The sequence below is a fragment of the Mustelus asterias genome, unplaced genomic scaffold (genome assembly GCF_964213995.1).
Source record: "Mustelus asterias unplaced genomic scaffold, sMusAst1.hap1.1 HAP1_SCAFFOLD_43, whole genome shotgun sequence".
NCBI lineage: Eukaryota > Metazoa > Chordata > Chondrichthyes > Carcharhiniformes > Triakidae > Mustelus > Mustelus asterias.
The window spans coordinates 358,481-371,734 of record NW_027590120.1 but is presented as its reverse complement, the minus strand read 5'-3'; the positions used below and the strand labels follow the sequence as shown (position 1 = coordinate 371,734).

The 13,254-nt window shown below is 45.4% G+C and overlaps 1 protein-coding gene across 3 annotated transcripts; it reads left to right on the top strand.

The window, feature by feature from the left end:
• Positions 1-4,738: 4,738 nt before the first annotated feature.
• Positions 4,739-10,178, top strand: LOC144482891 (uncharacterized). Of its 3 annotated transcripts, XM_078201727.1 has the most exons (3): positions 4,769-5,496; positions 8,000-8,177; positions 8,880-10,178. In XM_078201727.1, the coding sequence occupies exon 3, from the start codon at positions 8,997-8,999 to the stop codon at positions 10,041-10,043; it is 1,047 nt and encodes a 348-aa protein (XP_078057853.1). In that variant the 5' UTR covers positions 4,769-5,496; positions 8,000-8,177; positions 8,880-8,996; the 3' UTR covers positions 10,044-10,178. The 3 variants fall into 3 exon arrangements, with proteins under 3 accessions (XP_078057854.1, XP_078057853.1, XP_078057852.1); XM_078201728.1 differs by having other exon boundaries at positions 4,739-4,877; positions 8,000-10,178; XM_078201726.1 differs by having other exon boundaries at positions 8,000-10,178.
• The last annotated feature ends 3,076 nt before the right edge of the window (positions 10,179-13,254 follow it).

Here is a 13,254-nt window from a genome sequence, read left to right as displayed (position 1 = left end):
AGCAAAACAGACAACCAGTCTGCATTTGGTCTCTCCAGTGTGGAGTCGACCACATTGGGAGCAGCGAATGCAATAGACCAGATTGAAGGAGATGTCTGAAACGCTGCTTCACCTGAAATGGTGTTTGGGACCTGGGACAGTGAGCAGGGAGGAGGTAAAAGGGTAGGTGTTGCACCTTCAACCATTGCATGGGAAGGCTACATGGACAGGGGGTGAGATGGTGGGTGTGATGGAGGAATGGACCAGGGTGTCCCAGAGAGAACGGTCCTTGTGAGTTCTTGCTGAGGAGGGTGGAGGTGGCGGGAGGGGGGGGGGGGGGGGGTGGGGGGGTGGGGGGGGGGGGTGAGGGGAAGGTGTGATGCGTAGTGGCACCATGCTGGAGTTGGCAGAAATGGCAGAGGATGATCCTTTGAATGCGGAGGCTGGTGGGGTGAAAAGTGAGGACATGGGGAAGCCTATTCTGGTTCTGGGAGGGAGAGGAGGGGGTGACAGCAGTGGCTGGGGAATGGGTCGGTCATGGTCAAGTGCCCTGTCAACCACAGTAGGTGAAAAACCACAATTGGCGAAAGAAAGACATGGGCAACACTATTTTGGAAAATAGCATTATCAGGACAGATGTGGCGGAGGTGAAGGAACTGAGAGAATGAGATGGAGTCCTTTCAGGATATGGGGTGTGAAGAACTGTAGTCAAGGTAGTTGTAGGTGTCGGTGTGCTTGTAATAGATACCAGTGATATTATCACCAGAAATTGACACAGTAAAGAGTCTCAGAACACCAGGTTAAAGTCCAACAGGTTTATTTGGTATCATGAGCTTTCGGGGCACTGCTCCTTCATCAGGTGAGTCACTCAGACCTTAACCTGGTGTTGTGAGACTTCTTACTGTACCTACGCCAGTCCAACGCCGGCATCTCCACATCATGACTACCAGAAATGGAGTCAGAAATGTCAAGGAGGGGGAAGAGAAGTCTCAGAGATGGACAATGTGAAGGTCCATCTCTGACAATCACGAGCATGAACTCTCCCCTCCACCTTCACCCATTTCAGCAATTTCCATTTATTTTAAAAGCAAAATATTGTTGATGCTGTAATCTGAAACAAAAACAGAAAATGCTGGAAAACCTCAGCAGATCTGACAGCATCTGTGGGGAGAGAATAGAGCCAATGTTTCAAGTCGAGATGACCCTTCATCAGAGCTCTGTCACATCTGAAGTGACATGGGCTCTTAGTCTCGCCATGAAAACCAGCAGCAACAGAGCAAAATTGAACATTGCAGACAGGTCGATTGTAGGCCTGGCGCTGTTGGCAGTTTTTGTAATGTTGTGATTATCCCATTTGCCTAACACACGAAGGTTCAAAACTGGGCAGAAACATGAATGAAACTTTACCATTTAGGGTGAGGGAAATCTGCATGATTTCAGTTATTTGCTGAACATTATCCAAATCTCGATGTTACAGACATATTGGCCAGTATTTTACAGCATCGCTCTGGTGAGGCTCATAAAATCCCACCCGAGGCCAATGGTAAAATTCCAGCTATTATCTTTGCTCTGACCTCGGTACAAATGCTTTCAGGAAAATCAGGAATGCGATATTTTAAAACGCAACAAGGAAATAAATGTTTGCATTTTGACACCGTGCACATATTAGCAATTTGTTCAGTCCACAACAGAATTTGTAGGTGTAGACTAACATAGTTAATTACCACCTGAAACATGTCTAATAGTATTGCGTGCTCATAAAGACAGACACTAAAGTGATACTGTAACTGAACTAGAGGAAATGACGCACATTGCGCAAAACAATCTTTTTTTAAAAATCGGTCTTCACAATAGAGAAATAGAAAAAAACACTTGGCAGATGAGGAAATTGAGAATCAGTGCGGATCTGCTGGACTCTCCTATAGATAAATTCATAGAATTCGTAGAAACCCTACAGTGCAGAAGGAGGCCATTCGGCCACAATCCCACCCAGGCCCTACCCCCACATATTTACCCACTAATCCCTCTAACCTACGCATCCCAGGACTCCAAGGGGCAATTTTTAACCTGGCCAATCAACCTAACCCACACATCTTTGGACTGTGGGAGGAAACCGGAGCACCCGGAGGAAACCCACACAGACACGAGGAGAATGTGCAAACTCCACACAGACAGTGACCCGAGCCAGGAATCGAACCCAGGACCCTGGAGCTGTGAAGCAGCAGTGCTCACCACTGTGCTACCGTGCCGCCCGTGGGATTTAAGTGCCAGAATGTTTCACACCCAGAATAAAGAAGGATCAAGTATAACTAACTGATCATTTCTAAATCTCTTCCCATTAAAGATATTTGATTTTGTTTAAAGACTGACTCAATCTCAAATAAGCACCATGGGATGTGTGTTACCCAGTGACTCGATCTGTATTGTTGGTCAGTCACATTTGCAATTCAATGTGATATAGTTCAGAGATATGCAATTCAGAATGATGACATCTATGTTAAATAAATGTATTGATATTAAATGTTGAATAATGAAACAAATACCGAGTAATATAGACTGAGAATGATGAATTTGGCACAGTGGTTAGCACTGCTGCTTCATGGTGTCAGGGACCCAGGTTCGATTCCAGCCTTGGGAAGGAAATCTGTGTGGCATCTGCATATTGTCCCCGTCTCTGTGTACGTTTCCTCAAATGTGCAGGTTAGGTGGATTGGCCATGCTGAATTGCCCCTTGGTGTCATGGGATTAGCAGTGCAAATATATAGGGTTATGCGGATAGGATCTGGTTGGGATTGTTGTCGGTGCAGACTCGATGGACTGACTGGCCTCTTTCTGCACTTTAGGGATTCTATAATTGAGCAGAAATAATTGCTCCTTTAGACATTTGCCAGACGGACACTTTTAAATTTTGAAGTTCAATATAAGTTGAGACATCAGGTTGAAAGTAAAAGTTGTCTTCTTGTATTAAGTGGCATGGGCTCTCAGTCTAACTATTGGAACCTGCAGTAACATAGCAGAGTTGAACATTGCCGACAGGCCGATTGGCTGCCCTGTGCTGTCAACAGCTTCTGCAGTGTAGTGGTTATCACGTTTACCTCGCATGTGAAAGGTCCCCGTTCCGAAACCAGGCTAAAACTTGAATGGCAATGTTTCCTGTTCAGTTTGAAGGACGTTTGCAGAATTTCTTGCTGAATTCTATGTGAATCTGGTATCTTATAGGGTTATTTATTCGCTGGCTCTCTTGGCTCTATTCTCTCTCCACAGATGCTGTCACACCTGCTGGGATTTTCCAGCATTTCCTGTTTTTGTTTCAGATTCCAGCATCCACAGTTTTTTGCTTTTACTTATTCGCTCTGACTTGGGCCTCAAAATTCATTCAGGACAAAATACTGGATTCTCATGTGAAGAAAAGGATGGCGTATGGGAGGAAACTGGAGCACCCAGAAGAAACCCACATAGAACGTGCAAACTCTGCACAGACAATGATCCAAGGATGGGAATCAAACCCAGGTTCTTGACGCTGTGAGGCAGCAATGCTAACGACTGTGCCACACTGAAGGATCAGCCTGGTGGCAGCTTTACTCATGATATCCAGTTACATTAGAGGCAGAATAGAAAGGAAATAAAATTAAAATACTGCGGATGTTGGAATTGTGAAATTTAAACTGAAAATGCTGGACTGGCAGCATCTGTGGAGAAACCCATTACAATAGATATTTATGATTTTGATTGCTGATTGAGGAGGCAAGGTCCTTTAGGTTTTATTGACGTTTTATACTGTGTTACACGTTTTTTGAGGCGAAAAAAGCGATGTAAATACCTCTGAGGTTAAGTGACGTCCATCTTTGTGCGGGGCAGACGTGCTCCGTTTGACAAGGTGAAGTGTCGGAGCCGATGTGCCCCTAACAAAGATGGCTGCGATGTGGGGGCGGGGCAATGGGCTGAGGAGGTTGGGACCGCACATGCGCATTGCTGCGGTTGTGGTTTGTTGACGGAAGCGCGCGGCTTCTTCTTCGGATCGGAATCAGATTTGAAAGCGGTTAACTGTCGCCGGCGTTGCCATGGCTGCAGGGGCGGGGCTTGTCAACCGCGCGCGCTGGCACAAGTGGACCCTCGAGTTTAACCTGAGCGGCAGCAGCAGCTGCGGAGGCCGCGCGGGGAGCCGGGGGCTCAAGTAAGCGGCAAGCCGGGTCAGCCCGCCTCTCCCGAGGGGACGCCACCGCACACTGACCCGGGGATGTGGAACCAACCCAAAACTTCCCAACCCCGGGTTTTTCACGCGTCTTTTACTCCTCACCGAGCCCCTCAGCACAAAGCAGCCCCTCAAATCCCCCAGAAACCACTCAGACCCCACTTGGCATCTTTTCCCCAGGTCATGACCCTGAGATGCCCTTTTGGTTTCAGCCCCTCCACCTGATCAGGTGCCAACTGCGGTGGTGGTTGGAGGAACGATTGCTCGTTTCCAGGGCCGGGTGCTGAACTGGATCTCTCTCAATGTCCCGCAGTGTTTGTTTTCAAGATACAATTTGGTACATGTGGTGATTTGTCGCTTTGTCCCTCAATGGAGGGCAAGTGGATTGGCACCCTGATTGACACTAATCCACTTCTGCAGCCCTCCATTCCCCTGGCAGTTTGGTACACGCAACGGCAGTGTGTGTCTGAGGTTTGCCCAAGCTTTAGTTCATGCTGGCACTATTGTCACCACGTTGGGGTCCTCAACAGAGAGACTCCCTCTTTAAACAAGGTCTTGAAAGGGTGACCAATTTGTGTTTTCTGTTTCTCACAGGAGCCGTGATCAACAGTGTGGCCAGAGAGACTCCATGTACCCAGTCGCATATTCGGACAAACAGCTACCGGACATCCGCGTCCAAGAAACAGACCGGATCCGAGTTGAGAAGGTAAGTTAGATTTGAATGTGTCTTTAGTGTGTGGCTGACAACGCCCCTGGTTTGTCCACAGTGGTGAAGTGCCTTGGTGAACCACAGCAGCCTGTTTGATAAAGGGACTTATTGAGTTAATTGTTACTTCCAGACCTGTGTATAAGATCAGCATATGGCCTCCCCAAACCGGCCCCCTTTACTGATACCCTGCTCACTTTCTGTTTTCATCACCTTGGGCCCATTGAAACAGCTGCCCATGAATCTGTTCATCATGTACATGGCTGGCAACACCATCTCCATCCTCCCTATCATGATGGTGTGCATGATGGCCTGGAGACCCATACAGGCCTTGATGTCCATGTCTGCAAGTGAGTATTGTATTGAATCTGCAGCTCAGAAACAGCTCTGAACTGGCATCACTTGAATGCAGCTTAGAACAGTGTGCTAAGAGTTGGGTGATTAAGGGACTTAGGGAAGGAAGGGAACGAGGTACCCTTTTGCTTTCTAATATTCTCAGCCTTTGGGAAGTGATCTTCCTCTTCTACAGGAGAAAGAGCGGCGAGCTATTTGCTGAGTATCTGCAAAGTGACTAAAGTTTATTCGATGTCTAAGGATCAAAATCGTATAGCAACTGCTGGTAAGGTTAATAAAATATATAAAATCAAAAGTAAAATACATCATTGGATAAAATAATTAAATACTTTTTTCGCACACATTAAAGATGGGAGGACAGGTGATGTGTCACAGCTGCAGCGTGTGGGAGCTCCTGGGTGTCAGTTTGATCGAGGGCAAACACATCTGCAGTAAGTGTTTGAAGTTCAAGCAGCTCCGGTTAGAGTTTATGAGCTGGAGGCTGAACTACAGACACTGCGATGCATCAGGGAGGGGGAACATTACCTGGATTCTTTACACCAGGAAGCAGTCACACCTCTTAGGACAGGACCTGCTGATTTGGTCAGTGATCAGGGACAGGAGGATGACTGTGAGTGAGGCAGGTAAGGGGATTCAGGTGGTAGGAGCCTCAGCCTTCACAATTGTCCAACCGGATTGCAGTTTTTTCAGCTTGTTTATGCTGCAGGGTGGATGAGCAAACTGACCTTGGCACCGTGGTACAGGAAGCCATTCAAGTTGGAGGAGAAAAAGGGAATGTAGGGGTAGTATGGGATGGTGTAATCAGAGGGATTCACACTGTTCTCTGCAGCAAAGAGCATGAGTCCAGATCGCTGTGTTGCCTTGTGCCAGGGTTCAGGACATCTGCTCAGGTCTGAAGAGGAACTTACAGTATTGTGTCGGATCTGCAGCTCAAAAACAGCTGCACGGGGGAGGACCCAGTCATTGTGGTCCATGTAGGTACCAATGACACAGGCAGGACAAAGAAGGAGGTTTTACATGGCTAGTATGAGGACCTAGGTACCAAATTAAGAAGCAGGATCTCAAAGTTCATAATCTGGATAATTACCTTAACTACTTACTAATTGTCTTAGGACAAATCAGATCAGAGAGATGAATGAGTGACTCAAAGATTGGTGTGGGAGGTGGGTTCTGGTTCATGGGGCACTGACACCAGTACTGGGGAAAGCATTTTAAAACTAAATAGTAGACAGGGAAACAAATTTGGGGCAAGGAATCAAAGATTTATAGAAATGACTGGATGAAGGGCTGGTTGGCAAATTTGCCGATGACACAAAGATAGGTGGGAAAGTAAGTTGTGACGAGGACATACGGAGGGTTCAAAAAGACAGAAAGGTTAAGTGAGTGGGAAAATATCTGGTAAATGGAGTAGAATGTGGGCAAATGTGAAATTGTCCATTTCGGCAGGAAGAATGAAAAAGAAGCATTTTGTCTAAACGGTGAGAGATTGCAGAGCTCAGAGATTCAGAGGGATCTGGGTGTTCTAGTACATAAATCACAAAAGGCTAATATGCAAGTAAATCAGTAATTAGGAACACTAATAGAATGTTATCATTCATTGTGAAGGGAATTAAATACAGAACTAGGGAGGTTATGCTTCAGTTGTACAGGTCACTAGTGAGACCACGTCTGGAGTACTATGTACAGTATTGGTCACCTTGTTTAAAGAAGGGTGTAAGTGTGCTGGAGACAGTTCAGAGAAGTTTACCAGACCAATACCTGAAATAATGCGGTGATGCCGGCGTTGGACTGGGGTGGGCACAGTAAGAAGTCTCACAACACCAGGTTAAAGACCAACAGGTTTATTTGGAATTTGGAATCCTTCCGCACCTGACGAAGGAGCAGCGCTCCGAAAGCTCGTGATTCCAAATAAACCAATTGGACTTTAACCTGGTGTTGTGAGACTTCTTACAATGCCTGAAATTGATGGGTTGTGTTACGAGGCAAGGTTGGACAGGCTAGGAGTGTATCCGCTGGAGTTCAGAAGAGTAAATGGCGACTTGTTCCTGCAAGGCCTTGACAGGATGGAGGTAGAGAGGATGTTTCCTCTTGTGGGATAATCCAGAACTAGGGGTCACCGTTTTAAAAAATAAAGCGTCACCCATTTAAAGTAGAGATGAGGAGAATTTTTCTCCAAGTGTCGTGAGTCTTTGGAACTCTCTCCCTGAAAAGGTGGTGGAAGAAGAGTGTTTGAATATTTTAAGCAAAGGTGGATAGATTCTTGGTAAGAAAGGAGGTGAAAGGTTATTGGAGGTCAGCAGGATGAAGATTTGAGGTTACGATCAGGTCAGAGAGTAAAGACCAGTTCTGCTCAATCTCTCCTCATTGCACAGTCCTGTCATCCCAGGAAGCAGTCTGGTGAACGTTTGTTACTCGTCCTCTGGGGCAATTCTCTGGGTAAGGAGACCCAAACTCTGCAGTGTTCCACATGTGGTTTCACCAAAACTCGATACAATTTCAGAAAGATTTCCTCACTCGGAAACTGCATCCCTGGGGAATAAAGGCTAACAGACCATCTGCATCTCTCCTTAGGGATGCTGCCAGACCTGCTGAGATTTTCCAGCATTTTCTCTTTTGGTTCCTCATTCAAACAGACGCAGTAATTTGCTTTTATTTGGTTAGAAGTGGGGGATTTACACACAGAATATTCAAATCAAGGAACGGTTTGTCTCTTCTGAATTTATGTCCTGGTTTAACAGTGATGATCTTTTTGGAAACTCTATTTACAGGATACAGCAATTGGAAATTGGAACATGGAAAACGTTTTGGGGCTGCACAGTGGTTAGCACTGCTGCCACAGAGCGCCAAAGACCAGGGTTCGATTCCAGCCGCGGGCGATTGTCTGTGTGGAGTTTGCACGTTCTCCGTGTCTGCATGGATTTCTTCCCGTGGTCCAAAGATGTGCAGGTTAGGTGGATTAGTCAATAACTGCTCAAAAGATAATCCCAGAAACTACAGGTCAGTCAGTTCAATGCTAGTGATAGGGAAGATTCCTGAAACAATAATTCAGGACATATTTACTAGTCACCTGAGTAAATGTGGGTTAAGAAGGACAGTGTTCAGAGGAAATGGTGTTTATCGAACCTGCTGAAATATTTTGATGAGGTCACAGATCCCGTTGTTGAGGATAATGCTGTTAATGTGGTGAACATGGACTTCCAAAAAGCATCAGATAAATTGCCGCACAGCAGACATCGGAGCACAGGTATGACTCGTGGAATAAAAGGGACAGCAGCAGCATTGACACAAAATTGTCTGGGGGACAGGAAACACACAAAATACTGGTTAATGGATGTTTGGGAGTTCCTCAGGAGCTGGTGTTAACACCCAGCTCTTCCTAATGTATACAAATGACCCAGACCTTGGTGTTCAGGGACAGTTTAGAAATTTGTGGACAGAATCTGTGTCGACTCAGACTGGGTGGCAGGTTTCCTTCCCGAAGGACATTAGTGAACCAGTTGGGTTTTTATGAGAATCCACCAGTTTTAATGGTCACTTTTCCCTGGAGCCGGCCCCGCAAATGACCAGATTCATTCAGCTCAATTTCACAAACTGCCTTTGTGTTTTTGTGGGTTCTCTCTCACTCCATTTTTTTCTGTTTTGAAACAGTTACACAGCATTTTAGAAGAGGAGGATTTGCAGTCGGGAAACTGAAACGAAACATCACATCACAATCTGGTGGAGTTTTCCAATTTATCGTAACTTGAATATCATTTGATTTTGAACATGGAAGGAACAAGCACCATTTACAATGGAGAGAAACCATACACGTGCTCTCTGTGTGGACGAGGCTTCAGCCAATCATCTGACCTGTTGAAACACAAATGCAGTCAATCCAGGAAGAAACCGTGGAAATGCAGGGATTGTGGGAAGGGATTCAAATCCCCGTCTGGCCTGGAAAGTCATTGGCTCAGTCACACTGGGGAGAAACCGTTCACCTGCTTCGAATGTGGGAAGGGATTCACTCGTCAATCCTACCTTCTGATACATCAGCGACTTCACACTGGGGAAAGGCCGTTCACCTGTCCTGTGTGTGGGAAGGGATTCATTCAGTCATCCACCCTGTTGAATCACCAGCGAGTTCACACTGAGGAGAGACCATTTAAATGCTCAGACTGTGGGAAGTGTTACAAATGTTCTGGGGAACTGATGCGCCATCAACATGTTGACAGCAATGAGAGGCCATTCACCTGTTCCTTGTGTGGGAAAGGATTTACTCAGCAATGCAAACTGCAGACACACCAGCGAGTTCACACTGATGAGAGACCTTTTACATGTACAGACTGTGGAAAACACTTTAAAAGTTCCCAGGACTTGATGCAGCATCAACCTGTTCACACTGATGAGAGACCGTTCAGATGCTCTCACTGTGGGTCTGCATTCAAGCGATCGTCTCACCTGACTGTGCACCAGCAAATTCACACTGGGGAGAGGCTGTTCACCTGCCCTGACTGTGGAAAGGGATTTACTCAGTCATCCGTCCTTCTGACACACCGGTGTGTTCAAACTGGGGGGAGACCATTCATCTGCTCTGAGTGTGGGAAGGGATTCCCTTCCTCATCCAAACTTCTGATGCACCAGCACGTTCACACTGGGGAGAGACCGTTCACCTGCTCTGTGTGTGGGAAGGGATTCACTCAGTCATCGAACCTACTGACACACCAGCGAGTTCACACAGGGGAGAGGCCATTCACATGTGCTGAATGTGGGAAGGGATTTGCTTATTTTTCTGTACTGATGAGACACCAACAAGCTCACAAACAACGACAATGATTGGATTTTGCTGTCAGTGACATCCAGGATGATGTTCGTTGGGGTCTGTTGGATGATGTCAATAAATTCCAACCAGTTGTTTGGGCTAATGTTGTGGATAAAGGTCAAATAAATCAGTTTTACATTACTATTTTTATATTGAACACACTGTGTTGCATCCATTTAATGTCTCTAACTCCATTTGGATCCTTTTGAAGGGCTCTCCCTCTCCCCTGTCTTCTCCATCCTCACCTCCAACAACAAGTGTGAGGAGCGCATGGAGCTTCTTTGTCACTAAGGTTGAGGGGAGGTGATGGCCTAGTGGTATTAACACTAGACAGTTAACCCAAAAACTCAGCTAATGTTCTGGGTACCAGGTTTCAATCCCGCCACAGCAGATGGTGAAATCTGAATTCAATAAAAAATATCTGGAATTAAGAATTTACTGATGACCGTGAAACAATTGTCGTAAAAACCCATCTGGTTTAATGATGTCCTTTCGGGAAGGAAATCTGTCGTCCTTGCCTGGTCTGGCCTACATGGGACTCCAGAGCCACAGCAGTGTGGTTGTCTCTAAAATGGCCGAGCAAGCCACTCATAAGGCAGCTCACCACCACCTTCTCAAGGGCAACTTGCAATAAATGCTGGCCATGCAACAACATCCATGTCTCACAAATGAAATTTAAAAAGCTGCCTCTGTTGCTTCCCTTCCTCCCACGAGCCCACCCTTGACCCCGGTGTCTTTGTTCCCCTCCTGCCCATCTCTCATTACAACTTCCAAAATCCCTGTCGTCTCCCAAATCTCTGCCCATATGTCCTGAAATTCCCTGTGTGAATCCCTCCGATTACATTTGTCTTTCCACAGTATTAAACCAGCTCTTACCAAAGTCTCAAATTACTGTGTGAATATGACTGAGGTAAGTTATCTGTCACTGTCCTTCTCAGCCAGTCTGCAGTTATTGACACCATTGACCAAACCATCTTCCTCCAGTGCCTCTCCATTGTTGTCCAGCTGGGTGGGACTGCACACTTCGGATTAATTTCTTTTCTGATTGTAGTCAGAGAATCACCGGCAGTCATTGTGATTATTACAGACAGAGAACAAGTGAATAGAGGGAGCAAAGTAAATGGGGAAAGAGACAGTGAGAGTGAATGGGATGGAAGTTCGTAAACTGAGACAAAGAGAATCAGATTGAGACAGAAAATGGGGTCAACATTGTTCCAAAGAGAAGAGATTAATGCTTTTCAAACCTTCCTGATCATTATAACTTATCAATTTCTGTAAAATATTTTGAGTGAATGGAACAAGGCCTGGATATGAGATTCTGAAACTCCCTCCCTAACTGTCCAGATTAAAGGTGTTTGTTAAGGTCTGTCTCTCCAAACAAGGTTTTGACCATCCATCCTAATATTGTGCTCTGTGACCCAGTAATTCTATTTCCAGATCTATCAGTAATGGACTTGCTGCCGTCTGGAACAAAACTGTTTTCACCACAAAGGCTCCACTGTGATGTAATAGTCTCTATGACATCATCGCAGCAGGACTGGATGACATCATCAGAGTCCATTGTTTCTGAATGATCCACATCAATAACAACAGGAAATACTCATCAAGCTGAGCACATTATCTAGGCTGACACTGCAGTCTGACACTGAGGGACTGCTGCACTCTGACACACACTGTCCTTCACATGGAGCTTGTGGAGGCTCTGGCCACAATCTTCCAATCCTTCTCATAGAGTTGTGGTGCCAAAAGGCTGAGAGATTGGAAATGTTACATCCCTGTTCAAAAAATTACAGAACAATCATCTTAACATCAGCGGTGGAGAAAAATGAAACCAATAATCTGGGGCACAATCAACTGGTACTTGGAAAAGTGTGGATTCTTATTGTCAGCATTTTCTGTTTTAATGCTGAAAACTTCCCTGGATCTCAAGGCTGGGAAAGACATTCTGGAAGGTCATCCCCCCCCCCATTCCTCTCTCTATCCCTCCTCCCATCCCTCCCTACAACAAGAACCATTCACTGTGCACCGCAGTTTCACCCTCATTCCCCCAGTTTGTATTCCAGCCTTTACCACACCCACTCTGCTCCCAGATACTTCACACCATTAGATATTACAATTCAAACTTTATAATCTCTACAATTTAATATTTGTTCAGACAGCAGACAAATCATCAATTCCACTCCCACCCTGAGCTATGGGGATATCTTTATACATTATCTCATTTCACAATAAAACTCACACACTGAATTTCAGATTTGCTTCTGTTGTTTTAATTTGCCCAGCAGATTATTTGGAGTGAGACTGACATCAACCCTTCATGGTCTCAGTCTGTCTCTGTGTTTGTGAGAGTGTCTGAGATAGTGTGTGTGTCTGAGCGTGTGTATGTATGAGTGTGTATCTGTGTGTGCTGTGTGTGTGTTTGTGTGAGATTATAGAAAGATAGAAACTAGAAGCAGGAGGAAGCCATTCGGCCCTTCGAGCCTGCTCCGCCATTCATTTTGATCATGGCTGATCATCGAATTCAATATTCTGATCCCCCTTCTTCCCACACCTTTAGCCCCAAGAGCTATATCTAATTTATTCTTGGAATCCTCTGTATGTGTCTGCATTTTTCTGAGTATTTGTGTGTCTATGAGTTTGTCTGTATTTGTTTCCGAGATTGATATCAGTTATGGGAATAGATTCGTCTGCATTAAAATATATTAAAATAAGAATAGTAGGAATAAGAAAAATACAGCAGCACAATCCTCCAACAAGATCCTTCAGTAATCTGAGAATTCAGTGATTTCCCAGGCAGAGGCCATTTACCTCACATCGCCACAAGAGGGAGCTCCCTCGCTGTGTTTGTGTGTTCACGGCAGCAGGAACGGGTTCCGTTACACAGTGATATGTAACAGAGCAGGAATCCAGGGGAACTGGATTAATTGTTGGATTACACAGTGATATGTTACAGAGCAGGAATCCAGGGGAACTGGATTAATTGTTGGATTACACAGTGATATGTTACAGAGCAGGAATCCAGGGGAACTGGATTAATTGTTAGATTACACAGTGATATGTTACAGAGCAGGAATCCAGGGGAACTGGATTAATTGTTAGATTACACAGTGATATGTTACAGAGCAGTAATCCAGGGGAACTGGATTAATTGTTGGATTACACAGTGATATGTTACAGAGCAGGAATCCAGGGGAACTGGATTAATTGTTAGATTACACAGTGATA

Excerpts from the sequence above, each read along its gene's own strand:
- LOC144482891 (XM_078201728.1), top strand. The coding sequence starts at position 8,997 with ATGGAAGGAACAAGCACCATTTACAATGGAGAGAAACCATACACGTGC.